This window comes from Sminthopsis crassicaudata, chromosome 2 (genome assembly GCF_048593235.1).
Source record: "Sminthopsis crassicaudata isolate SCR6 chromosome 2, ASM4859323v1, whole genome shotgun sequence".
NCBI classification, from domain to species: Eukaryota; Metazoa; Chordata; class Mammalia; order Dasyuromorphia; family Dasyuridae; genus Sminthopsis; species Sminthopsis crassicaudata.
In genome coordinates this window covers 206,077,819-206,103,534 of record NC_133618.1, presented here as the reverse complement: position 1 = coordinate 206,103,534, position 25,716 = coordinate 206,077,819, and the positions used below count along the sequence as shown (strand labels likewise).

The window sequence follows — 25,716 nt, the reverse complement described above, 5'->3', positions numbered from 1 at the left end:
TAAATGTTCTAAATTACTACTAATAAGAGAAAGACAGATTAAAACTTTTTGCTCATTATATAGGCAAAGAAGAAAAAGATAATAACTGTTGGCAAGGAGGAGGGAGGACAGAAACACTAATGTGATGCTGGATGGTGCAGTGGACAGAGAGCCAAGCCTGGAGTCAGGAAAAACTAAATTCAAACATAGCAATAGGATACTTTGCCTAAGCAAATTATTTTATCTGTTTGTCTTATTTTCCTTATCTGTAAAATGAGGATAATAATAGCACCTACCACCCAAGATGGTTGTGGGAATCAAATGAGGTAATTGTAAAATGTTTCTCTTAGTTTCTGGCATATAATAAGTGCTATATTAATATTTGCAATTATTACTATTATTATTTACTACTACAAAGTTATTAATTGAACTATTCTGGAAAGCATACAGGATCATGGAACATCTCTCATTCTAAAGATGAAGAAATTGAGGTCCAGAAGTAAAAATTAAATGTTCAAGGTCATACAGGCAGTAATTATCAGGGGCTGGAATTGAATCCAGGTCCCCTAACACTTCTAAAGTCTATTGTCCCACTGATATTAAGCATATGCTCCAGGAGATCGAAGAAAGAGAAAAATGATCCTATACACAAAAGTATCTGAAGTAGCATGTTTTTAATTTTTTTATTTTATTACAATCCAGAACTAGAAAAACAAAGATGATGCCCATAAAGAATTTATGATATATGAATATAATGGATCATTCTAAAAAATGACAAAAGGGGCAGATTCAGAGAAACCTACTGAGACTAGCATGAACTATTGCAGAGTTCAATGAATGGAACTTAGCAGAACAATATAAATAGGAATCACAACAATGTAAAGGAAAATAATTTTGAAAAACTTAAGAAGTCTGATCAATGCAATGATCCAACAGAATTTCAGAAAACAGAAGGCGAATCATGCTTGCCACTTCTTGGCACAGTGGTAATCAACTAAAGGTGAAAAATATGACCAATGTGTGAATCTGATTTGCTTGACTATACTTGTTACAAAGGAAAGATTTTACTTTTGGTGAGGGAGAATTGTACAAGGACCCCTCCCTGTTCAGAAATAAAGGAATGTAAGTGACAGTAATGTCCCTAAAAGAAGAAAAGAACACCAGTAAAAAAATAATTTCAAGTTACATAGAATATAAAAGATCAGGAGATGAGAAAGACAAGCAGGATATTCTTTAAAAATCAAGCTGAACATAGAGATTCATTGTATCAAATAAAATCTTTTTTTTATGTTTTTATTTGTATATGGAAATATTTATATTTGTTGATATTTATCGAGCTCATTAAAATAAAAATAAAAATTCTTTTAAAAATCAGTGTTGATCAGCCTGTGAGGATCACAGTTTAGCAATGTGGCATACACAAGTAGTGAGAACAGAATTCTCTGGTCTTGTTTCAGAAAACTGTGATTGGGGATCAGACATAATGAAAGGCTCCAGATTTTCATGATATTTGGGCTTCACAAATACAAAAGAACTAACTAAGCACAGGCATGAAAGATTCGTTAGCTTGTAGGTTTTTGTTTAATCCTTAAGACTTCATCTTTCTATAATATTTATCTACAGGAAGCATATACTTTATTGAAAAGGTACATATATCTACAATATGTATATATACTACAACGTGGCAACCAGGGTAATTTCTACTACATGTAAGCAGCTTGTTACTGCTCCTTCTCTACCACTCTCCTCTCCCCCGCCCCGTACCCACCTTCAAAGTGCGAAGATTCCCCCACCTCATCCCTTTCTTCAAAAAGTTCTTATATTCACCCATCCCAGACATAAAGTAGTAGTCCATTCTTCACTCAACTCTTCCCAGGTACTTAGATCTCTACTCAAAGAGCAATTCTATGGGTTTTTAGAGATAGAAGAGGCCTTAAAGATGTATAAGTCTTCCATAAAATGATTTCTTATTATGTATGTTGTAAAGAGAATTCTAATTTGGGTACATTAAACCCAATGGCCTCCAGTTCTGAGGTAGTGAGGCTACTGAGGGGCAGTCCCCCTTCAGAAGGACTGAGGATAATGAGGACAGATTTAGTGATTTGGCTGAGATCATACAGCTTCTAATTCAGGCTCAGTTTTGAGCCAAAGCCATTTGTCAATTTAAAAAATTCAACAAAATTCAACAGAAATGGTGGATTTCACTTAAATGGTCTTGAACACAGTCACCAATCCTCATCTTCTCTAAAAATCCCATCTTTTACCTCTCATCTTTTCCCCAAATCACTGGTATTCTTGGAGGGGGGTGGAGAGGAGGGCAGAAAGGGAACGAAGACAACTTTCTAAAAAGAACTGGGGTTGTAATAAAAGAACACTAGCAATCTCTGAACCTTTAATTGTAACTCAGAATCACCAAATCTGAATGTCAATGATCCTCTAGTCCTATCTATCTTCTGTTGAGCAATGCTGAGCAAAGCATGAGACAGCTTATAGGCACATGTTTAGAAATGGGTTTCCTCCAGACATTGATTCTGAGGCTGAGTAAAGCAGAAGGCTTCATTTACACCTAAGTATTTTCTTGTTCCACATCTAGCTTTCTACTTTGGGGCAAGTCCCAAAAAAGCACTTCTCTCCATCAAATTCAAAGCTAATGGAATCTCTGTAAGTTTCTCTTAAAATTCAGATGGAAAGACCCTTCTTAAATGAAACCCTTGCCCCATACTCATGTCCACGACGTTCCAGAGGGATGGTGGATCCAAGACTTTCTGAATCCCAAATCTAAATACTGAATGTTACATTTTTGCCTTTACTAGTATGACTCTGTTATATGCTCTGGAGATGGTCCAAAGGAGAATCTGGAAAAAATTTCTACACAAGAAGCCATATCAAAAAAAAAATTTCCCCTTTTGGAAAAGGGATACCTTATTGAGACTCTCAGTAGCTAGATACTTCAATAAGAGGCTAGCAATTTCCATGTTGCTGAGAAACTCACCAGTTCTTCACAGTGTTCGTGTTTTAAGCGTTTAGCAATATCAAGTGGCGTCTCTCCTGATTCATTGGCTGAATGATGAGAGAGAAAAGTTTGTGACAAGGATTGATAAAAATCAGACCTACTGGGTTTATAAGAGAAACCAATAAGGGAAAACATTTTAAATAAATTAAAAATTATGAAACTTCATTAATTTGGATCATTAATATAACATTTGTGAAAATATGGGTGGAACCTTAGATGAGGTTTACTTTTGTATCATTACAGAAAAGAGGGTTACTGAACAACATAAAAAAAAAATATGTTAGCTAATTAGCAGAACAATTTATTTTCAAGTATCAGCATAATGATGATAGATACAGAGCTAGTTTTAGTGCTGGGAAGACCTAAGGCTCATGTTCTGCCTCTGATGTATGCTGATTCTAAAGACCAAGTGTGGGCAAGGACCATCATCTCCCCATGCTTCAGACTTCTATGTAAGATATAAATGGCAGAGAACTTGCCAATAAGCACTGTCTGAAGAAGTTTCTTGTACTAAATAAATTGCAGGCCTTGACCAAAAAAAAAAAAAAAAAAAAAAAAAAAAAAAAAAAAAAAAAAAAAAAAAAAGAAACATAATTACATTAACTATTTATTTTTAAAAATCTTCTTTCTATTCACTAAAGCATTTAATTTAGAGAACTTCTATTGGGGGAGGAAGGGCATCCCATTTCAATTGCTGGCTATATCAAAGAACTATAGAGTTAGAAGTCATCTAGTTTAATTTGTAACCTGAATAGAAAGAGCATTTCAAACTAGATTTTCTCTCACCAAATCTTGTCATCTATTAGGAAGTAGCAGAATGGTAATTGGATCCTACATGTTTTACCCAAATCTTTCCATTGCACTATATAAGGAGACTTGAAAAAGAATTGTTCATATTCTCTTTCAGTAGGTTCTTGGTGGCCCTTCTACCCAAAGTAATGAAATTGCATTAATTTTCTATGATGGGGATTTTTCTATTCGTTTCAAGAGGGCTATAAAAAGAGAAAAGTGAAACTTGATATTCAAATGGATTGACACTCATTTCTCCTGTTAGTCTGTCTTTGACACCAGCTTATACTTATCATGAATAACTTATCATGTGAAGTTCCAATGGCCAGGAATCCCATTTAAAATGAATAACTTATTTGAGTAAGAACTAGTAATTAAGAGGATCCGAATGTGAGTCCTGACAGAAGATTATGGCTTATGAACACATATGGGCCAATTTTTCTTGTCAAAGTCTACCCAAGTTTACAAAGTGAAACCTCTTATGTTCTCTCTCTCTACTTTAAAAGACCTTCAAGTAGAATTTATCACAGCTTAAGAAGAGCCTTAGGGTATAGGGGAGAGAAGATTGGCTCTGGACTCAGGGGACTGAATTCAGATTCTACCTTGGATATTTACTTCATTTAAACTCCCTTTCCCCAAACCAGTCAGTCCTATGCATTCATTTCCCTCTTACCTATTTCAATGGAGGCCTTCCCCCTGAGAAGCAGCTTTAGGCACTCAGCATTATCCGTCAGGCAACAGTAGTGGAGGGCTGTGCTGCCTTTTCCTGTCTGTTTGTCCAGGTTCCCACTGGCAGGGGAGAAGGAGGAAAAGAGAAAGGGAGAGAGATGGAATGACAGTTATCATATATCACAAAAAGGCACTAAATCAAGAACTAGGATGTGCAGCATCAAAAAGGGCTTCAGTTTTGATTCTGTGCCCCCAAATGGCATGGGACCAAATATTAGTCCAGTTTCATGACTAGAAATAAGAGACACTAAGTGCCTGAATACCTAAAGCCACCTGTAATGCCCACTTAAATTATGATCATAGCTATTATTTAATACAGCATCACAGGCTGCAGAGTTGGAATTTAAAAATTATTTCATCAAATCCAGTAAAAAGGGAGACCCAAGATGGGGCTAGTTTGGATGCATTTTCAGAGGTAATGATGAGGTATTTTTAACTATATTACAAAGATTCAGTGTAGCAGAAAGAAAAGACTCAGGGAGGATATGATGCCTGTGTTCAAATATTTGATCAGCTGTTATGTGGAAGAGGGACTGGATTTGTTCTGTTGGGCCCAAGAAAGCAAAGTTAGGAGGAATGGACTCACTCACAAAGAGGCAATTTTAAGCTTGAGGTTAGGGGAAAACTTCCTGATTTAAGACTTTTTAAGAGTGGAATGGGAATGCTCCAAGAGGCAATGATTTCCCTCCTTTCAAGTCTTGTCTTCTAATAGACTCTTTTGGTGTATAGATCAGATTAGATATGTACTGAAGTTCCTTTTAATTCTCAAATTCTATGATTTTATGCTGGATCAAAGGAGTTAACAAACTGTAGAGCTGGAATTGGAAATCAGCTTCTTAGAGAAAGAGAAAGGGATTTAAGAGTCGGAGGACCTGTGTTCAAATCTTTGCCTGATTATTTATTATCACCCCATGTGTCTTTGTACAAGTTACTCTGCCTTTCTTGAACTCAGTTTCTTTATTTGTAAAATAAGAAGATTGAATTAGATGACTGATATATGACCTGCTTTGTAGTTCTCATTTTGTTATGATTTCACTGTAATGCTGATTGACTTGAACTATGGCCCAGACATTACCAAAATATTATCACTTCTAGTACTTTTTGAGGTTTTAAGGTTAAAAGAGGGAATCTTTAAAATTAGGGTTACCCTGAGAGGGGAAAAAAACTAGACATATGGTCATGAGACAGAAAGAATAAGTGATTTCAGGTCTGAAAGAGGAATCAAAGAACAAATCCATAGAAAGGATCACCCTTAGCAAAACTCCCCAATGCTCTTGTTTTCTTCTCTAGGATTTTCAGGCCTTCAAAGCAATTTCACATTCTATCTCACTTGATCCTTTTGAGGTGGCAATGGTAGGATATATTATTCTCATTTTAGAAATAAGAAAACTAAGAAAGAGAAATTTGTGCATATGTGTATGAGTGGGAGGTTGCACAGCTATATATATTTTAAAAAGCACTACTCTGGAAGAGAAGATGTGTGAGGTATGACAGAGATTTCTAATGCAACCAGAGGAAAACTAATCTAGTAATCATTGCTAGACATTGTCTAGTCCATCTCCATTATTTTTCCAGAAGATGAAACAAGCCCAGAGAGGGAAAATGATCCAGTCATAAGGGGAAAAAGACAAGAAGGAACTTTAGAAATCATGTCAACAGAGAAAGTGGAACCCAAGGCTGGATTTTCTGACTTGCCAAGTGTTCTTATGCCAAACTTCTCTTTCATACAGCACTGTATGAAAAATTTTAGATCCTAGCTCCCAGAAAACTACTCTTCCCCTACCCTGAAATTCTGACCAACTTCCCTTTCAATTCCTTCCCAAGTGGGATGACTTGAAAGCAATGATTGCTTAAGTTCACTCCAGGGCTATAGTGCAGTGAGAGCGCTAAGATGTGGGGCATGTAAGGACAATACCTCCGGAAATCTTTGTGACTCATTCATTCCCATCAAATAAGAGGAAGGAGGGAGGATTTTTGAAAGTTATATGACAAAAACATCCATTAACAGAGAAGATCCATGAGGGGAAAAAAATCACTAGTTTCTTTCGAAATGCTTTTTGGACTTACCTGCTTCTGCTCACATTGCTGCATAATCACAAAATTCCAAATTTGTGAATTTGAAATCAAATGATTTAAAAAATAACATCAAATCTGGCATAATGTAAATAATTCTAGATTTGCAACTAGACACAAATTAGATCATGCCTCTCCTACTTACTGTCTGCATAATCCTGATAAAGTCACCCCCCTTTTCTGGGCCTATCCTTTTCATTTGTAAAATGATGAGTATGGAGAGGGACCAGGTCTAAGATTTTTTATGACTCTAATTACAAGAACAATCCACAAGGAAAATGTTTTCTCCTAAGAATGAACCAAGGACAGAAAACATTTACACAATGCTTCAAGGTTTACAAAGTACTTTATAATGGTATTTATTAAAATAAAACTTATGATATGGATGCTGATATCTCCCCATTTTAGGGAGAAGTAAACTGAGGTTGAGAAGTTAATTATCTAGCCTAGGTCACACAGTTTTCAATGTCTGAGGTTGGGTTTGAATTCAAATCTTCCTGACTTCAAGTTAGAATATTTAAAAAGAAAACTTTATTATATAGGGATATTTAAAAAGAAAACTTCTATAACTATTTCAGAAATGGTTAAACAAATCATTAAGATACTGACCACCTCTCCCATTCTGATAAGGGAAAGCTGAGCCTGGCTTCCAACTTGACATAGGGTAGAGTAAAAAAATGGAAGAAACGGGAGAGGGTAAGCTGAAGCACACTTGGGAAGCAAATAAGTTTTGCTTGGAAACCCCCCCCCCCAACAATATCAAGATTAGAAGATGGCTATACATATTCTGTGCCATGAAGCATAGTAAATGTAACGAACATAAAGAAATATGGGAGATTGGTATGAAGTGATCCAAAATGAAGAAGCAGAAGCAGAACTACGTATGTAGTAACTGTGGCCGTGATTATTAAAAAAACAAAACAAAACAAAACAAAACACAAGGAAAATAATTCAATGGGGAGACACACAAAACAAGGAAGGACATTATTATGGTTTTGTTCAAATTGATATATACATTTTAAAACAAATTACAAATAATTTGGAATTTAGGTTTTTACAACAGCAACTTCCCTCCTTCCCCCCAAGAAAAACACTCTCCTCCCTAACTTTGTAACGTTTCCTTTGTCTCAGAATCATAAAAAGAAAGACAAATAAGATGGTTTTTTCCCATTGAGAATTTATCCCTAGGTATCATTAAACTAAGAAAACCAGTCATTCAAAAAATACTTATTGGGCAGCTGACAATGGCAAGCTACTGCTATCTTAGGGATTTATAAAGTAGCTGCAGTTGCAAATTAGACAGGAAGCACAAAGTTCTTCTGGGGACATGAGGTTATTTTGTTAAAGATGAACTGTTTGCCAGGTGACAGCTCATGGGAAAAAGGGAGAAGAGCTCACACTGACGAAAGATTTTTCAGTTTATAAAGTCCCATTTCCTCATAGCAAAATTTGTGAGGCAGACAGAACAGATATTATAGGTGAAAAAACTGGGGCTCAGAGAGAAGTAATTTTGAATCATCAAGTATACAACATTAAAGGCAAAAGAGCCTGTAGAAATGTTTTCCAATGTCCTCATTTTTGGAAGAAACTGAAGTTCTGAGGTTTACAAGTAATATGAGGACTCATATACTTGGAATTTAATTATTCCTATTTCCTCTTTCTCTGTCAGCATTTTATATATATATATATATATATATATATATATATATATATATATATATATATATATATATATATATATATATATATATATATATATATATATATGAGTTGGGTAAATTAATAAAGATACCCATTTATTCTTCTTGTCTCAAAAACTGCAAGAGGAGAACTAAACTTCAAAACTATTGATTGGTATTAGCTTTACTCCAGTATTATTTTAAGACACTGTAAAGTATTTTACATTTAGGAGTATATCTGTCTCAAAGACATAGATTTTTAGATCCTAGAAAAATGAATGATTTCAATGGTGCTACAACTAAATAATGTAGGCCTATGCAATTCCCTTTTTGGAACACCAATTCAATTCAGTCCAATATGCATTTATTAAGCTTGACTATGTGCCATGCCCCCAGGGAGAAGAGAATAATAAATTCTAATGTTTCTAAGAGTACATGACAGTTTCCAAAGTATATTCATAAACTCATTTCAATTCATTTTCACAATCCAGTGAGGTGGGAAGAGTTAGGGAGAACAACAGAGTTTTCTCCTATTTTACAGAAGGAGAGCCAAAACTTTTAAAGGTCAAAGTGACTTGACTCAAAATCATAAAACAAATTACTTCTTGAGCTCAGAACCTCAGTTTTCTGATTTCTAATCCAATGAACAAAATCATAAGAAGTCCTTGAATGACTGAAGATACTAAATTCCAGAGTCACAGTTAGTATTTAAAGGCAGATTCTATGATTCCTAATCTAAAGCTCCTTCCAGTAATCTAGACTGCTGAACTCAAAGGAAAATATTTTTAGTCTTTTGTGCCATCCCCTTCCCCTTTTCCTATTTTAAATTACTTACCTATTCTGAACTAAGAAGTCTACTATATGAAGGGAAGTTCTATCCACCGATCTGACTGCAAGATGGAGGGCAGTTTCATCTTGCTCCTATAAAACAAACAAAAAAGACATATGAAGGCTCTAATCCTTGCACATATTTTGACAACATAACATTATGAAGCATAATCCACTATAAGTGCCAGATCTTCCCAGGCAAGTAACAACTATTGGACATATTTAGAGTGCTTTAAGGTTTATAAGGAGGTTTCTCCAGAAAAGCCTGGTCATTTATCCCTTCAAAGTACTTTCCTAATATGTTTAGATTTCTTTGTCAATCTGACTTGGCCCTTACTAAAATTAAAAAAAAAAAAAAAAAAAAAAAAACCCAAAACTTAAAGGTTGATGATATCCATTTCCAGTGTTTCTTCCTTATCCTGGAGAAATAAGCGACTCAAGTTTTCCCTGTAAAATTAAGGTATGGGACAGCTAGGTGGCACAGTGGATAGAGTACTGGACCGAGTCAAGAAGACTTCTTTATGTTAGTTCAAATCTGGCCTCAAACACCTACTTATTGGGTGATCCCCGGCAAGTCACTTAACCCTGTTTGTCTCAGTTTTCTCAACTATAAAATAAGCCAGAAGAGGAAATTATTTTTGCCAAGAAAAGCCCAAATGGGGTAATTTAGAGTTGGACAAAATGGAAAAATGACTCAATAATAGCAGGACAAGATAATCTTTAAAGTACCTTCTCTATTTAAACCTTGTAATACTATGAACATCAGGGTTCTTTTACTGTATCTTCTGTCCCTAAACTTTCTTACACATGAAACCTTAAAAATGATCAAAGAAACTGGCTATAAAATCTCATTCTCTATGGAGCTTGCAAGACTCCTGGTTCCCCCCAAACCAACAACCTATTATCAAATTTCTTTAACAGGGATAATGGAATGCTGCCTGGAAAGGATATGAATAATCATCTAGTCCCATCCCCACATTTTTTAAAAAGGGGAAAAGAAGTCCATTGAGGATGAATGACTTATTCAAATCAAAAAAAGCCATTAAATTACTTAATAGGAAGGTTAACTAAGGTCCCCTGACTAGAATTAGCACTCACTCATCTATCTTGTACTGTCCAAGAACCAATGTTAAGGGCAGTGGTTAGAGTCCTCCTGCTTCTGATTGATCTGTTCTTGGGTTAACTTGAGCTGGACTTTGTAGAGCTCAGTGCACTTTACTTCTGGAGCTCTATTTGGTAACAGCTCCAAGGAATAAGATACTCAAGTGCTAGCTATTCTTGGTCTTCCTACTTCCTTTTATGTATTATCTGTCTCTCCCCCGCCCCCCACATTATATTGTAAAGTCTGTGAGGACAGACACTGTCTTTTTCTTTTTTTATATCTCCAGCACTTGGTGCCTGGCACCCTATAATAGATATTTAATAAATGTTATTATTTGAAAATAAAGGTTAATATTGAAATATGAAAGTAAAGGCTAATATAAAACAAGAAACGTATAAGGTTGGTCTATGGCCATGTATGTAAGAGCTTAATAGAAAGTTTATTGTATTTTACACACCTTAAAACTAGTATTACCAAAAATCAAATATCACAATTAGACATTTGGAAAGTCTGTATCTGGAGGAGAAAGGAGAAAGTCACTCTTCCCCACCTCTTACCTCTGCTTGCTATAAAAGGTACCACTGCCTCTTGAATAAGGGCTAACACACCCAAATTTCTTAGGCTAGTAGCTTTGGTGAGTGAATGGAGGAGTATTTCTCTATCTATAAGATTCCCTGACTTCAAACCCCAGCTATAATCCTATCTTCTATAAGAAACTTTTCCTGAGTCTCTTTCTGCTGATTACTACCAATCTATCCTGTATGAATCCTGTCTGTACATAGATGTCTCCCCCTCTAGAATGAGAGCTTGTTGAAGGCAAGGTCTATCTTTTACTTGCTTTGTATCCCTAGCTCTTAGCAGAGCATGTGGCACTTAACAGGCTTTTATAAATTCTTAGTGGGATTGAGCAGCTTATTTTGCTTCAGTTGAGGTAATACTTTACTACTTCCCACATAGAATAGAGAAAGGTAATCAAGTCATTAAAGAAACATTTTTACATCAAGGTGCACTCATTGGTATTTTTCATTCCCAACTTTAATCTATAAGTATAATGTCAGAAGATACTATTGATGATATAAACCAAGAGAGCACTCTAGTGGGTAGCTATATGGTATGGTAAAATCTGTTGAAGAAAGGGATTTCTGTACACAGAAGTGATTTTAGAGATAGACCTTCTAGCCTAATCCTCTTAATTTTGTAGATTAAAAAACCCTGAAACCTAAAGAGAGGGAGGAATTTGACCAGTCATACAGCTAGTCAATAGCAGAGACAGATGGAATCTGATTATAAATCTCAGGTTCTCTACTATCACCACATTATTTCATCTCAAGCTTCTAAAAATATACTTTTCTCAACCTCATGGAAGATGAAGAAATGGATTTGTGTTTATCAATTCTCAGTGTTATCATTTACCCTGAACAAGATTAGAGAGAGAAAGAGAGAGAAGGAAAATGATAGATGATTAAGCAATAACTTTCTAGGTAATAAACCTCTGGTTTAAATGTAAAGATTTCTAAATTACTGAAATGCTCTTCAGAAAAAAAAAAAGCCTTACTGGGCTTACTTCTGTCCTCACTAGAAGTAAGTCTCATCTCCATAAGCATTTTAAAGTTACACTGGCAGCTTAGAAAGGGGAAGAGAGACAAGTAACTTGTCTGAGAGGCTTTCATAAGTGCTCCATCCAATCTCTTCAGGGCCTCATTTGGAGAATATGGAATCTTTATGGAACTTTACTAGATAGTCTTCTTCACACTAATAAAAAAAAAAAAATCAAATCTTCACAAGCAATTGCCGGAACACACACATTTTTTACAGCACCTGGAAACAGGTGTTATTTGATTTTTTTAATATTCTGAAGAAAATATAAGCAATCTTTATTATGGCTTTGCTGCCACTGGGAACCATTTATGAATTGAGTTTTAACAGCCAAACTCCTCTTTTTTTTTCATTACTACAAGATATATTTTCAAAGCCTAGTAACAAGAAATACCAATTATCTATACCTCAGAAAATGGCTAACCTCTCCCCTCCCTTTCTTCTCCCTGGCTCAGGTACAGAGGCAGGAGGACTGAAAATAAAGCTAAGGGTTGAGAGATCCTAAATTAGCAATAGATTCATAACCAATGCTCTCAGCATGGGATACTCTAGCAGGATAAATTTCCACAAAGGTTTTGTTGTAGTTACATAAGCCGGTGAGACAGGAGAAAAAGCAATACTCCTTTCCCATTAAGATCCAAAGCTGGGAATTAGGTTGGGCCTGTTAAAATTCCTTTGCCATTTCAATGGGACATTGTGAATCTGGGCTTCCTGCCCTAACCTTCTTTGCTATTTGCTGGGCTTCCCTGTAGTGCTAACACCTCACCAGAGATGGCTGCTTTTCTTCTAAGTGGACTTGGCAATATACCTGGAAAGTTTCCTGGATGGCCCTCTACCTGCCAAAAGGCTAAGTGGTACTTTGAAATTCAAAGGCCACTTACCTGAAACTGTTTCTCCAAAGGTGGCTTAAATGTGAAATGCCCTGAAGTGTCTACTTATGTGTCAGTCAATCAACAAGCCTTTATTAAGTGTTTACTATATGCTAGGCACAGGGGATAGAAAGAAAAGCAAAAACATTGTCCCTTCCCCTAGGGAAATCATAGCCTACTGGGGAGACAAGATGCAAATAACTATATATTACAAGTATAAATAGAAAGAAGGTCATCTCAGTGAGAAGGCGGTCCCACTGAGGGGAGGGAGGTTTGTTAGAGAAAAGAGAGAAACCAAAAAGCAAAAAGAAGTTTAAAATCCCAACTTGGACTATATTTATCAACCTTTTAAAATGAGATACATGATTATTAGTAGGCAGTGATTTGGGGAGATCCAGAGTTTCCTCCTTTTTCTACAGTCCCGATTTCAAAGTTGTCTATTGAAGGATATTGAATTAACTTTCTTGACAATCCTGTTCAGTCCTTACTCAGATGGGGAAGCCATAATGTTCTACTAGTTCTATTAATAGACTGCCCAAGACTGGGGGTAATGTAGAAATAAATGACATATCCAAAGTTCATTAAAATAGGTCTAACCCCTTATTGTAATGTTAATTTTCTCATTAATTGTTAAACAATCAGAGTTGATTTCCACCCAAGGCAATGAACTGTGACCCTTATGATGGTCTTTGGCACTCAAGAATACCACTGATTTTTTACTAAAAATGCTGGCATTATTAATAAAATGACTAATCATCCAGAAATTTATCTCTCTTAAGCTTCCTAAATGCCACAAAAAGAATAAAAATTAACAGACACAAAATATGTATTGTTTTTCATTTAAGAAAACATTCCTTCTGCAAAAATCCATATGAAACATTATTTCCTATCACAGAATTTTCTTTTCAGCAGAAGGCTAATAAGCCTTTGTCATTCTTACATGGCCATTGGCGAGAGGGATTTTTTCTGTCAGATCCACACCATCAGCATAAACTTGGAGCAACCCAAAGATGTCCCTGGTTTTTACAGCTTCACAAAGGCTATGTAGTTTAGCTGTATTGTCCGTATGTTTTTTCCTTGCGTATTTTCTCTCAATGTACTTGGCAGTAATGTAGTCTTTTCTCGCATTCCTGAAATCAAACACAATTGGTTTATAAATTTTTAATGACCCCCCTCAGTCAGATAAATCCTCATACCCATTTAGATTCAAGTACCAAGAGAGTTAAACAAAATTTGCTTCTCAAGGGATGCTAAGCTAGAGAAATTCTGAGAAATGAAGCAAAACATACAGTTCTTTTATATTAGAACCATGGTTAAGAGGCTGAAATGTGACCATTTTCAATACAGAAAAGAGACTTAGGTTATAAAGATCAGACACAGAAGACTCATTTTCAGTTTAGCTTTGAGCAAATAGCTGGGTTCCTTTATGTTCTGGTTTCTGGGCCTATAAATGAAGACAAATCTATTAGTCCTGCTCATAAGAAAGCTGGACTTGGAATCAGGAAAAATGAGTCCTATTTCTGTCATTTAAAAGTATGAATAGAAGCAAATTACATAACTCCTCTGAGTCTCAGCTATCTTATCTATAAAATGGAGATCAGATTTTTTGATAGTCATCTCAGAGCTATTGAGGTTAAAAGGGACTTTGCAAACCTGAAATAAATGTGATAAAGTCACTTATTTATAATGTCAGTTAATATTATTCACCCTTCCCCTTATGTAACAGTTGTATTGATGTTTTCTCTCCTCCCTTCCCTCTTTCCCCCCGCCCTTCTTCTCTCTCTCTTTCTCCCCCCACCTCCAAAAAAACCAAAGAACTTGGAGGTGTGATTTTAGCTTTGTTGGCACTCAGAGCTAACACAAATTGCAAAGGCAGTAACAATTTCTTAGGTAGTCTTAGGAGAGTTATAACTGAAGAACTCATCAACCACTGCCATTCCTAAAATAAAACTCTCCAAACTTAGCTAGGTTTTCCCTTATTGGTCAGAGAGCAGATCTGTTCTCTGGCCAATTCTCAATGCTGTGCAACTTTGTAGGACATGCTAGAGGTCTCTTGGCATAGTCTTTGGGAACTCATGCTTGCCTCTGTATCATGATAATTCACTGGCAGGGGATCTTAGAAGAAGAAAAACACTTGTAAAATATTTTGTTAACAAAAGAAACAGAAAGGATTCTTGAACAAACACTAGTGAAAATCTTTTCTCAAAATCTGTAATTTTTATCTTTTGCTTACATGCCACCTTCAATTTCTAATATATCCCTCCCTCTTCCTTCCCTTTTCTTCTGAGGTATTTCCATAAAATCATTTATAAAAAGAGGAAATTCAACAAAGAATTCAACAAGGGCCCACAAAGGACAAGATAATTCAGTGCCCCTCTCTGTTTGCCTCAGAGAGTAACTGTAGAAATTTAACAAGGGTGCTGTAACAAAGGCCAACTCAAACACTTAAATTCAACAAAGGCCCTATTCCGTTAATGTCCACCTAGCTATCAAGGACCTGGTTTTTCTTTGAGTCTTATTCATCCCATCAGTTAATATTACTTCAAAATCATCAGGGACAATCCTTGTGTAAAAGACTATTTCAAAAGAGTCAATCCCACCTTTCCTAATAAAGCAATTGGACCATTATTCATTTATCTTCTATTAATAGAGTAAATGCTATTCCAATTAGGAGTTTGGGGTTTGTTTTTGTTATTGGATTTTTGTTTTTGAGGGAGAGAAGAGATCAAAACACAAAATATTTCTACTTTTAAGAGAGAGCTCTAAGCCTTTTTTCTCTGTTCATTCTCATTCATTTGGCATAAGTGGTATAAGTGGCTTATACACTTTGTGACAGCTGGGGTTCCTGTAATGAAATGACAACCCCTTTACCCTCAGAACTATCAGGGTTTTTTATTTGCAATTCTCTTATGTACATATCACATTGTATTCTATATTCATATGTCATATCCCCCAACTAGATTTTTAAACTCCAAAATGGTAGGAATCACTGTGTCACTTAGTCTTTGAATTTCTAGAAACTTGCACACAGGAGGTACTTTACAAATGTTTGCTGAATGAAGGAATGAATGATCAATCCTAACTTTTCCAAGATCATAGAGTAAAATCCAGTCCCATATGATGCTTGCAACCACTTAAAGGAATCTTTTGTGTTGCTCAAAGGAAATCTGAATCAGTTGGTGTCCCTGCATTAGAGCCAGCCCAAAATCATACCAATATTGTTGAAAGTAAACCAGACCTTCTGGAGTTAAAGGACATGCCAAATGATCCTGAATTTCCATTTAAGCATTTTCCAGATCCCTAAAATTGTTTCCCAGAAGAAAATTATCTACAGAAACAGCTTGCCCAGCTGGAAAAGAAAATTATTTTAACAGTGTGGCTAAAATGAGTTTGAACCTCAGTTTCTAAGTGCTGGACAAAACCTTTGGGAAAATCTTCAGTCTTCCCAGTTCTGAAAGTAAAATATGTTCCATCACATGGCTCGTCTCCACCAGGTTCTCTCTTAAATATGTGCCTAGCTTTTAAATATCAAAATTTCATAATTGAGTGCCACCCTTCCTTTTTACCTTTCACCTTCTAATCAGGTTGTCTCTAAGTTTTAATCCTATTTCTAGGATTAAATCCTGTCCTAGCTCTTCATCAAAGAAGGGTTCTCAATTTGATCATTATAAAGATTTTAAATGATTAATACTTCTCCAAAACATGGGTTCTGAACATAATGTCTGTAAAGCTAGTTTTAAAAAATATTTTGTTCTAATTTCTTACACAGTAATTTTAAGTTCAATACATCCAAAACTCAATGTATAATCTTCTTTCCCTTGAAGAGGCTATCACAAGTGGTTTCTCTATTTCTGCCAGTGACATCATCACTCTTCAAGTCATCTGTTCTTAAAAATCTCCAGGATAACTTTTAAAATCTTCTTTTCTACCCCTGTTTCCTCATCGAGTTATCTTAACCTATTAACTCTATTTTATAAGAAACACTCTTTCTAAGTACCATTCTTTTCAGTCTCATGGCCATCATTTTATTTTAGATTCTTACTGCTTCAAAACTGGACATTCCAAGAAGTTCTTAGCTGCTGCTCCCCTTGTCCCCAATCCATCCTATACATCACAGCCAAGTTAATCTTTCTATTATGGTACTTTTATAGTGTAATTTCTTTGCTTCCAGGTATGTGGACAGTATAAAGTTCAGATGTCATAATTTCACACAAAATGAAGGTCCTCAGAACCTGACTTCCAAAACGAATGAAATATGCATGTAATATTCTTTCATTTTTCAAAGTTATACATCATATTCCTGACTTCTTGAAGGCAGAGACCACATTAATAGATATTTTAAAAAATCCTCCACAATTCCTGCCTAGCAAAGAACATATGGCAGGGGCTTAGTAAATGTTGTGTTTAAGGATGCTATGCACAGAATACTGAGCCTGAAGTCAAGACAACTCATCTTTCATAGTTCAAATCTGGCTTCAGACACTTAAGAGGCAGAGAGGGAAATGGCAAACCATTCTGTAGTATCTTTGCCAAGAAATCCCCAAGTAGGATGAATGTGATTGAAACAAGTGAACGTTTATTGACTTACTGATCTATGTCCTATATGAAGCAAATCTGTTGATACAAAGAATTCTAAGAGCTGATTGTGATAGGAACCACCAGGTTGCTATTATTATTATATGTTAATGGCCAAAATGCCATTCAACTTCCTCATGACCAAATATTGAAAATTATCAAGATTTCCCTTATTCATTAACCTTGGCATTGGTACTCCCTAAAAATAGATCCTAAAAAAGGAGTTCCATGAAACCTTCCTTAAACCAAACTCTTTGGCTTCTTAGATAAAGTTTATTGAATCATTTTCATCCCTTTCCTTCAAAGAGTAAGCTTATCAGGAAAAGACTGAATGTCCTATTAATTAACTGGATACTATGATACAGAATACATCATTAATATCTTTCTCCAAATTGCTATCAGTACATAGGTATTTGGAAGATTATGTCAGTGTAGCAAAAATCTGGTCAACCCTCAGTCAACAAACATTTATTATGTGCCAGACACTAACCATTGGAGATTACAAAGAAAATAAAAAACATAGTCCTTGCCTGCAAGCACTTCACATTTTAATGAAGGAGCCAGCATATACATGCAAGATTTAGAGAGTATAAATGGAAGATAATCTCACTGGGAACCAGAGAAACAAAAAGACCCTCTGTAGAAGATGCTATTTGAACTAAGTCAGAGCAGGTCTGAGATCTAGTCAGTGAAAAGTTACAGAGTCCAGAAAGAGTAGTATGTGGGAGAAAGAGAAGGAAATATTGGAAAGGGTCAGGTTCTGAAAGGCTTTGAGTCCCAAAGTGATACTTTTATATTAGATTTTTGATTTAATAAGGAACCACTGGGTTTTGAAGGGAGCAGGGAAGTATGACATGGTGAGACTGGAGCTTTAGGAAAATCACTTTGGCAGCTGAGTGGTAGATGAATTGTACATTAGAGGGACTAAAATTAAGATTGGATAATTAGTAAGCTATTGAAGTAGTTCAGGTGTAAAGTGATAAGAGCATGCACCGAGATGCTGCAGAGAGAAGTGAAGAGACAAGGGAACAAATCCAGGAGTTGTGGAAGTAGAATTGATGGGACTTGGCCAGCGATTAGATAGGTGGATGTGGAGTAAAACACAATATTGATATTGGAGACCTCTGGTAGATCCCATTCAACTTCAAAAATGCTGGTACCCAAGGATCTGTCTAGAAAAATGTTCCGTCATCAATGGGTTAGCCATTTTTCCAGCCAAACAATTCCAAAAATCAAAGCATAAAGAAGCTATAAGTTCTACTGGTGGAGGGAATTCCCATACCAACAAAATCAGGAATCCTTGGAAAGTTCAATTGGTATCTGGAGTGGATTTTCAAACCAGGACTTCAATTAAATAACTACACATTGAGCATGTAATATATCAACAGGTATTTATTAATCAATAAATATTTTGCTGTTGTTCAATAATTTTCAGTCATATCAGACTCTCTGTAACTCTATTTGGGGTTTTCTTGGCAAAGATTTCCTTCTCTAGCTCATTTTATAGATAAGGAAGCTGAGACAAACAGGGTTAAGTGACTTGTCTAAGGTCACATAGTTTGTAAGAGTCTGACACTAGATTTGAACTCAGGTTTTCCTGACTCCGGCCCATCGATCTATCCTCTCAAACATCTGACTGCCAATAAACATTTATTAAATGCCTACCACGTGCCAAGTGCTGGAACTAAAGCTGGAGCCTCCTTAATAGTGTAACATTAGTTAAACTCTCATTATTAAAAAAATCACTTCCTAATCAGTAAAAATGGCTCTAAATTTTTAGACCATTATGACTTTTCCTCTTTCTAATTATTTATCACACGTAAACTCAGCACCTCAATATTCCACCTAGTGAGTCAAAACTCACTATAAGGTGTCTCTGGCCTAACCTTCAGCATACTTCTTCTGAGACAAGGCTGGAAATAATATGTTTATTTCCCCAGTGGCAGTGATGAATGAGCTTATTCAAGCAGTGACAGAAGTGGGTGGTGCATTTTCAGTACATGACAACTTTAGAGATGTTTTTATTTTTAAAATCAAAGAGCCAAGTGACATTCACAACAATCTTGGGCAGCATGCCCAAGTATTACTTTTGATAAGTGTTAAATGATTACTGCAAATGCCAAGCCCCGTGTTAGGTGCTGGATCAAGTAGTAGGTCAAGTAGTACCTGCCTTCAAAGAGCCTTCAATCTAGCCAGGGAAATACCATGCATTTATACAAGGTATCCCAAAAATCTTAGTAGAATTTTAAACTTTAACAGGTCAAAACTACACAGGATTTTTGGAACACTTTATATAGTTATAAATGGGAGGGAACTGTAGCTAGAAAAACAGGGAAAGGCTTCATGGAGAACTTCATCAGGAAGTGAATTAACCCACCAGGGTTGGCAAAAATACTCTACATTAAGAGTGAATTCTGAGATAGATTCAATAAAATAGGAGATTTTCAATTATTTTTGATGAAAAGACTTGAACTGAGCAGAAAATTTGATCTTCAAATACAGAACTCAAGAGAGCATAAGAAAGTAAAAAGGGAAGAAAAAAAGATTAAGTTCTGGATATCATAGGAAGAATTTATTAACTTCCTGAGGTTAAAGAAGGAGAGAGGTTAGAGTAGAACAACTGAATCCCAACTCCCAACATATAACGGTTCTGTGGAACAGTAGAAAAAATGTCAGGGAAACCCAAGTTCAAATCTGGCCTCAGACACTAGCTGTGTGATCCTAGACTAGGATCTGTTTGATTCAAATTCCTCAAGTATAAAATGAGGGTGATAATAGCACCTACCTCACAAAGTGGTTATGAGGATCAAATAAGGTAATAGCTGTAAAAAGTGCTTAGTCAGTGCTATGTAAATGCTTATTCCTTTCCCCCAGTGCAGGTGACACTTAAGCAAAAACACAAGTGACCATATCTGACAATGTGTATAACATTCTGCTTCAGTAATTGTCCAACTCTCTGCTACAAATAAAGTTTATTTCATTAATTTGTTCTCTGGAAGAATTATTAGTTTTTTTTAGTTACTCAGGCTTCTATTCTGATCTTTTTGTTTATATCCCTATCAATGAAAAATGTGTGTGTGTACATAAAATGTAATAATATACACATCATGTATTTACAAGTATATGGAACTATATATATAGAAACATAATTATGATACAGAATGTTATTACATGCAATATTTGTAAATATATTATGTATAAATAAATTATTCTGCTAATATATATTCTATAGATGCTCTACCAACAACTTCTATGAGTGGGCTTATCTTCTCACAACCCCTCTAACACTGGCTATCCTAATTTGTTGTCATCTTTGCCAAACTGATGAGCATATGAGAGAATATGTTTGTTTGAATGAACATTTTTCTTATTAATTATTTTTAATGTATTTTCACAGGTTTTTTGAACATTTGCAATTCTTTTGAAAACTGTGCATATATTTTTACAACTTTCCTTTTGGGGTATAGCTTTTGATCCAATATAGTCATGTCAATACCTTTATTTATCTTGACTCCCCCCTTGACAGTTTATTGATACAAAGATTTTTTTTCCCAGTTTGACAGTTTCTCTTATTTATCTTGACTAATTTATGCAAACGCTGTTTAACTTTAAGTACGTGAAGAAACTGTTTCTTCTCTTTTATGATTATCTCTTTTACTTATTTTGTTAAGAATTTCCCCATCAGACATAATTGTAAAATGTAGCATCTCCTATTTCTTGTTACTGGTTTTTTTTTTTTTTTTTGCTGAGACAATTGGGGGTAAGTGACTTGTCCAGGGTCACACAACCAGCATGTGTCTGAGACCAGATTTGACCTCAGGTCCTCCTGACTTTAGGACTGGTGCTTCATGTTAATCCCTGACTCCTTTTTTGTGGCTTTTTATATTCAGATCAAGCATCTATTTGAAGCTTATTTTAGTAAATGATGTAACTGTGGATCCATAGCTAATTTTTGTAAAACTATTCCCACAATTGACTTTTTTTGGGGAGCAAGTTTAGTCAAATAGGTTTTTTTGAAATGTGAAACTACTGTTTTAATTTGCTTCTGAGTTTTGTTTACTCTTATTTATTTGTTTCTCTGGTCTATTTTTCTTAATGATTTTTAGTTTATAACATAATATGAAGTCTGATAATATTGTCCCCCCTTCAGCCCTACTTTTTAAGAAGTTATTTTCCATGAGATTCTAGATCTTTTGATCTTCCAAATGAATTGTTATTGCCTTGTCTTAATTTATAAGACTATTCCCTTAGTAACTTCACTGGTATGGAATTAACTAATTTATTTGGGTGCCAATGTCATTTTTGTTTTATTGGCACCATCTATCCAAGCAAGATCTGAATCTCTCTCAAATTATGAAGGTCATTCTTTGTCTCTAAAAAGGTTGCTTTGTGATTTTATTTACATTAAACTTGTACATGTTTTGGTAGCCTAAGTATCACATGTTTTATGCATCCTGTCATTATTCAGCAAATATCTATTATGAGCATAAGACACTATGTCATGCATTACCTCAATACAGTAGGTATTCTTATCACCAGAAAAGGGATCAGCTAGGAACAAGGGATTATGTTGCATATGAATGGTAAGTGACCTCTAGGGACTAGGCAGAATATAAATTTTAACTACCACTAAAATAACATGTAAGGACAAGTCAATACTTTCTCACTTTGGTACAAATCTTTCATTCCTGGAAGATAGTGGGATGCTTAGTTAATTCGCACCCTGTTATAATTATGGGAGCAGGGTTAAGTTCTTTCTCATCAAGGGGAAGAAATGCCTAATGAGGCATAAATTCAAGTATAAGGTTTTTTATTTTGCTTTGCTTTTATTAGTGAGGAATAAAGAATACAGAGTAAAGAATATTTTTTAAAGAAGATTTTTCTTTAAAAGAAAACACTTTCCTAGCATATTTGCAGACATACAGTGACAAGGAAAACAAATATGTGACTTGTATTTATAACAACTAAAATCCTCCATGACTCAATTCCCATTTAGCTTATTTCAATACTGTAAGGCAATACAAAAAGACAAACTAGGAATAAAATTTTTAAAAATTAAAAAAAAAAAAAAAAACTAGAATGAAATTAACTAGGATTATAAAAAGCGGTAAATAAATTATAAAAAATGTTAAATGAATTGCATGGAAGATAACTTCTTGATAAAATGATTACTGCTGTATGAGTACTTCTTCCAACATACTACAGGCTCTTACATGATTCTATAACAATTATATTACTATGTTTAGCCCTTACAAATGATCTAGATACCATGCAGAGTTGAGAAAGAGGGTAGAAAATTAACAGATCTATTTCTGAATATCTTCTAACAGGATAACATACCCTAAAGGTATCTCTTTACCTCCAATAGACCGAGATCTGATGCAGCACACAATTAGGAGTTTTAAAAATTAGGATAAGTTCCAATGATCTTGTGATGAAGAAAGCCATCTATACCCAGAGAGAGAACTGTGGGAACCAAGTATGCTTCCCAACATAGCATTTTCACTCTTTTTGTTGTTGTTTGCTTGCATTTTATTTTCTCATTTTTTTTTCCTGTTTGATTTGATTTTTCTTGTGCAGCAAGGTAACTATAAATATATATGCATATATTGGATTTACATTTATTTTCACCATTGGATTACTTGTCATCTAGGAGAGGGGGTGGGGGAAGAAAACTGGAACACAAGGTTTTGCAAGGGTTAATGTTGAAAAATTATTCAAGCATATGTTTTGAAAATAAAAAGCTTTAATTTAAAAAAAAAATGAGGATAGCTATTTTGCACTTACATGTCGCTGCTTGGGTTGGGCTTGACAGAGTCCTCAGTTGGCAGACAAAATTCCATAATCTCATTAAAACCTGCATTCCCAATATTCTTGGCAAGCTGGAAAAAAAAAAGAGTGTTGTCAGGATACTTAATTATTAATACACATCACTGTGACACATTACTTATACATTTGATGACTTATTTAATGGCCATTAAAAATAAAGCAAACAAAGTGGCTAGCCATTAATAAAGATGTAAAAAAATCCAAAGCTCAAAGGTGTCTATAAACTCTGAGAGGTCTATTATGTGCATTACTGATGAGTTGTTTTTATAAAATGTCCCTTGAATAAAATAAAAAGATTCCCTAAGGGTTCTAGGAGACATTTAAAATTCTTTACAATCTGCTACCATCCTACCCTTTAACTGTGATATTGTACCACTCTTATATGAATTTGCTAATCCTCATGCAAACCAATCTATTCACCACTCCACAGATGTACCTTGTTCATGCAATCAGCACACCAAATCCCACACTCAAAAATCTATCAACACTTTGCTTAATTATATTTTTCAGATGTAAGAACAATAAGCATAGAAGTTGATATTAAAAAATATAACTATTATACTATATAGTAATGTTCAATAAATATTAGTTGATTGGGAAACATTGTGATCTTATTCTTTATCTTTAAAAATGTATATGTATGTACACACATATACACATATGTATATACACTCATTATATGTTCTCACAATTATCAAATATAGTTTATTAAACACACAAAATCTACGAGAAACCCAAAACCCTATCAGAAAAATAAAATGCAAAATCATCCCATATGGAAAACTATATTGCAATAGAAATAATTTCTATTTTGGTCAAATATTCACATCAATCTCTATACTATTGCACAGTTAAGAGGTTAACATAATCTTCAGGTAAATGAAAGATATGAGGAGTTATTCTCTACCTCCATGAAGAAGTGAATAAGAAGAAATAGGCTTAAGTGGCAAAGGGATTTAGGACAGTAGGAAATGTTGGCAAATGCTGACTTGAATTATGTGAAAGTTGTCTCTCTCTCTCTCTCTCTCTCTCTCTTGAAAGTATTTAAAGGTATATATTCAAAGTGATTTAGGAATGAGGGCTTTCCAAGTTGGGAAAATCAGGAAAGGCCTTGGAAAGGAAGTAATATCTAATCTCAAATTTTGAAGTGAAGAGGAATATGGGGCAAAAGTGAGAAAGAGAACATTTTAGAAACAGGAAATAGCTTGGGTAGAAGCATGGAAAAATGAGAGGGAATGCTGCACTTCAGTTATACCACATAGTACAGTTTGCCTAGAATATAGTGTATGTGAAGGGAATTAAAGAAATAACATGAAATGATTATCAACATGGAAAAGATAATGGAATTTTTAGGATCTGATGAGTTTGCTAACAAAAAGGGTAGAAAGAAAAAAGAAAAGGACCAAGGAAAGAGTCCTGGGTCCCACCTCTATGCAGAGGAGGCAGGATATGGAAAAGGATGTTGCAAAAGAGAATGAAAAGGAAACATGACTAATGTGGATATATGTTTTATATAATTATATATGTACGATCCATATCAAGTTGCTTGCCATCTTGAGGAGGGGAGAAGAGAGGGCAGGAGGGAGAAAAATTTGGAACTCAAAACCTTTAAAAAAATGAATGCTGCAAATTGTCTTTATATTGTAATTGGAAAAAATAAAATACTATTAAAAATGAAAAAAAGATACTAACAAATATAAAATTTTCCTATTTTGAGAGAGAGAGAGAGAGAGAGAGAGAGAGAGAGAGAGAGAGAGAGAGAGTTAGAGAGGAGGTGAGTGAGGATTTGGAAGGATAGGGTTGTGTGAGGTAGGAGAAAGGGTGGGAGGGAAGGAAGAAAGGAGGGAAGGAGGAAAGGAGGAAAGGAGGGAAGGAGGGGGGAGGGAGAGAGAGAGAGAGAGAGAGAGAGAGAGAGAGAGAGAGAGAGAGAGAGAGAGAGAGAGAGAGAGAGAGAGAAAGAGGAGACAGACAGAGAGAGAGAGAGAGAGAGAGAGAGAGAGAGAGAGAGAGAGAGAGAGAGAGAAATGTTGATGCAGGCTACCTGTCTCTTGATAAAGAGATGACAGATTCCAGATGTAGAATGAGATAAATTTTTGAACAGAGCTAATGTGAGAACATGCTTTGCTTTACTATACACACGTATTAGAAAAGTTTTGTTCTTGATTATCTCTCCTACCTCCACCCTGGCCAATGGAGAGAATGGGAAGGTGAGAAGGAGGAAAAAAAAAAAAATGGTTGTTTAATGAAAACAAAAGCAAAATAAGACTCCCTTTAAATTGTAAAGAGCACTTGTAGAAAGCATTCCCATTTTAATGAGTTCCCAGTACCACTGCATTACTGCAGAACAAGGATATTATGCTCTATTTCATCCAGGTCCCCAATCTTTCCAATGGACACCCACATTCTTTTATAGTTAAGGGAGCTAACTCACAAATAAGGCAGATATAGCAAATAAACATCCTGATGCCTCTTATGGCTTTATTGCCAGAAAAGCAACATCAGAAGGAACGGAGAATCCTTAGGAATGAGAAAACTCCCTCTATTTGGCTTCATCTTTGAATGACAGAGGGACAGCTGGTCTAGGCAAGCCATTCCATGCACCCCAACCATCTGATGTTGGAGAAACATATTACTGATGGCGGGTGGTGGGAAGAA

The 25,716-nt window shown here is 35.3% G+C and overlaps 1 protein-coding gene across 2 annotated transcripts in view; it reads right to left on the bottom strand.

The window, feature by feature from the left end:
* Window positions 1–25,716, bottom strand: part of ASAP2 (ArfGAP with SH3 domain, ankyrin repeat and PH domain 2) — a 261,971-nt gene that overhangs the window by 37,027 nt on the left and 199,228 nt on the right. For both annotated transcript variants that reach the window (XM_074288099.1, XM_074288098.1), the window contains exons 16-20: window positions 23,020–23,114; window positions 13,598–13,787; window positions 9,098–9,183; window positions 4,455–4,570; window positions 2,972–3,039 (exon numbers count right to left, since the gene is read on the bottom strand). In XM_074288099.1, coding sequence (XP_074144200.1) covers window positions 2,972–3,039; window positions 4,455–4,570; window positions 9,098–9,183; window positions 13,598–13,787; window positions 23,020–23,114 — 555 coding nt within the window. The remainder of the gene's footprint in view (window positions 1–2,971; window positions 3,040–4,454; window positions 4,571–9,097; window positions 9,184–13,597; window positions 13,788–23,019; window positions 23,115–25,716) is intronic.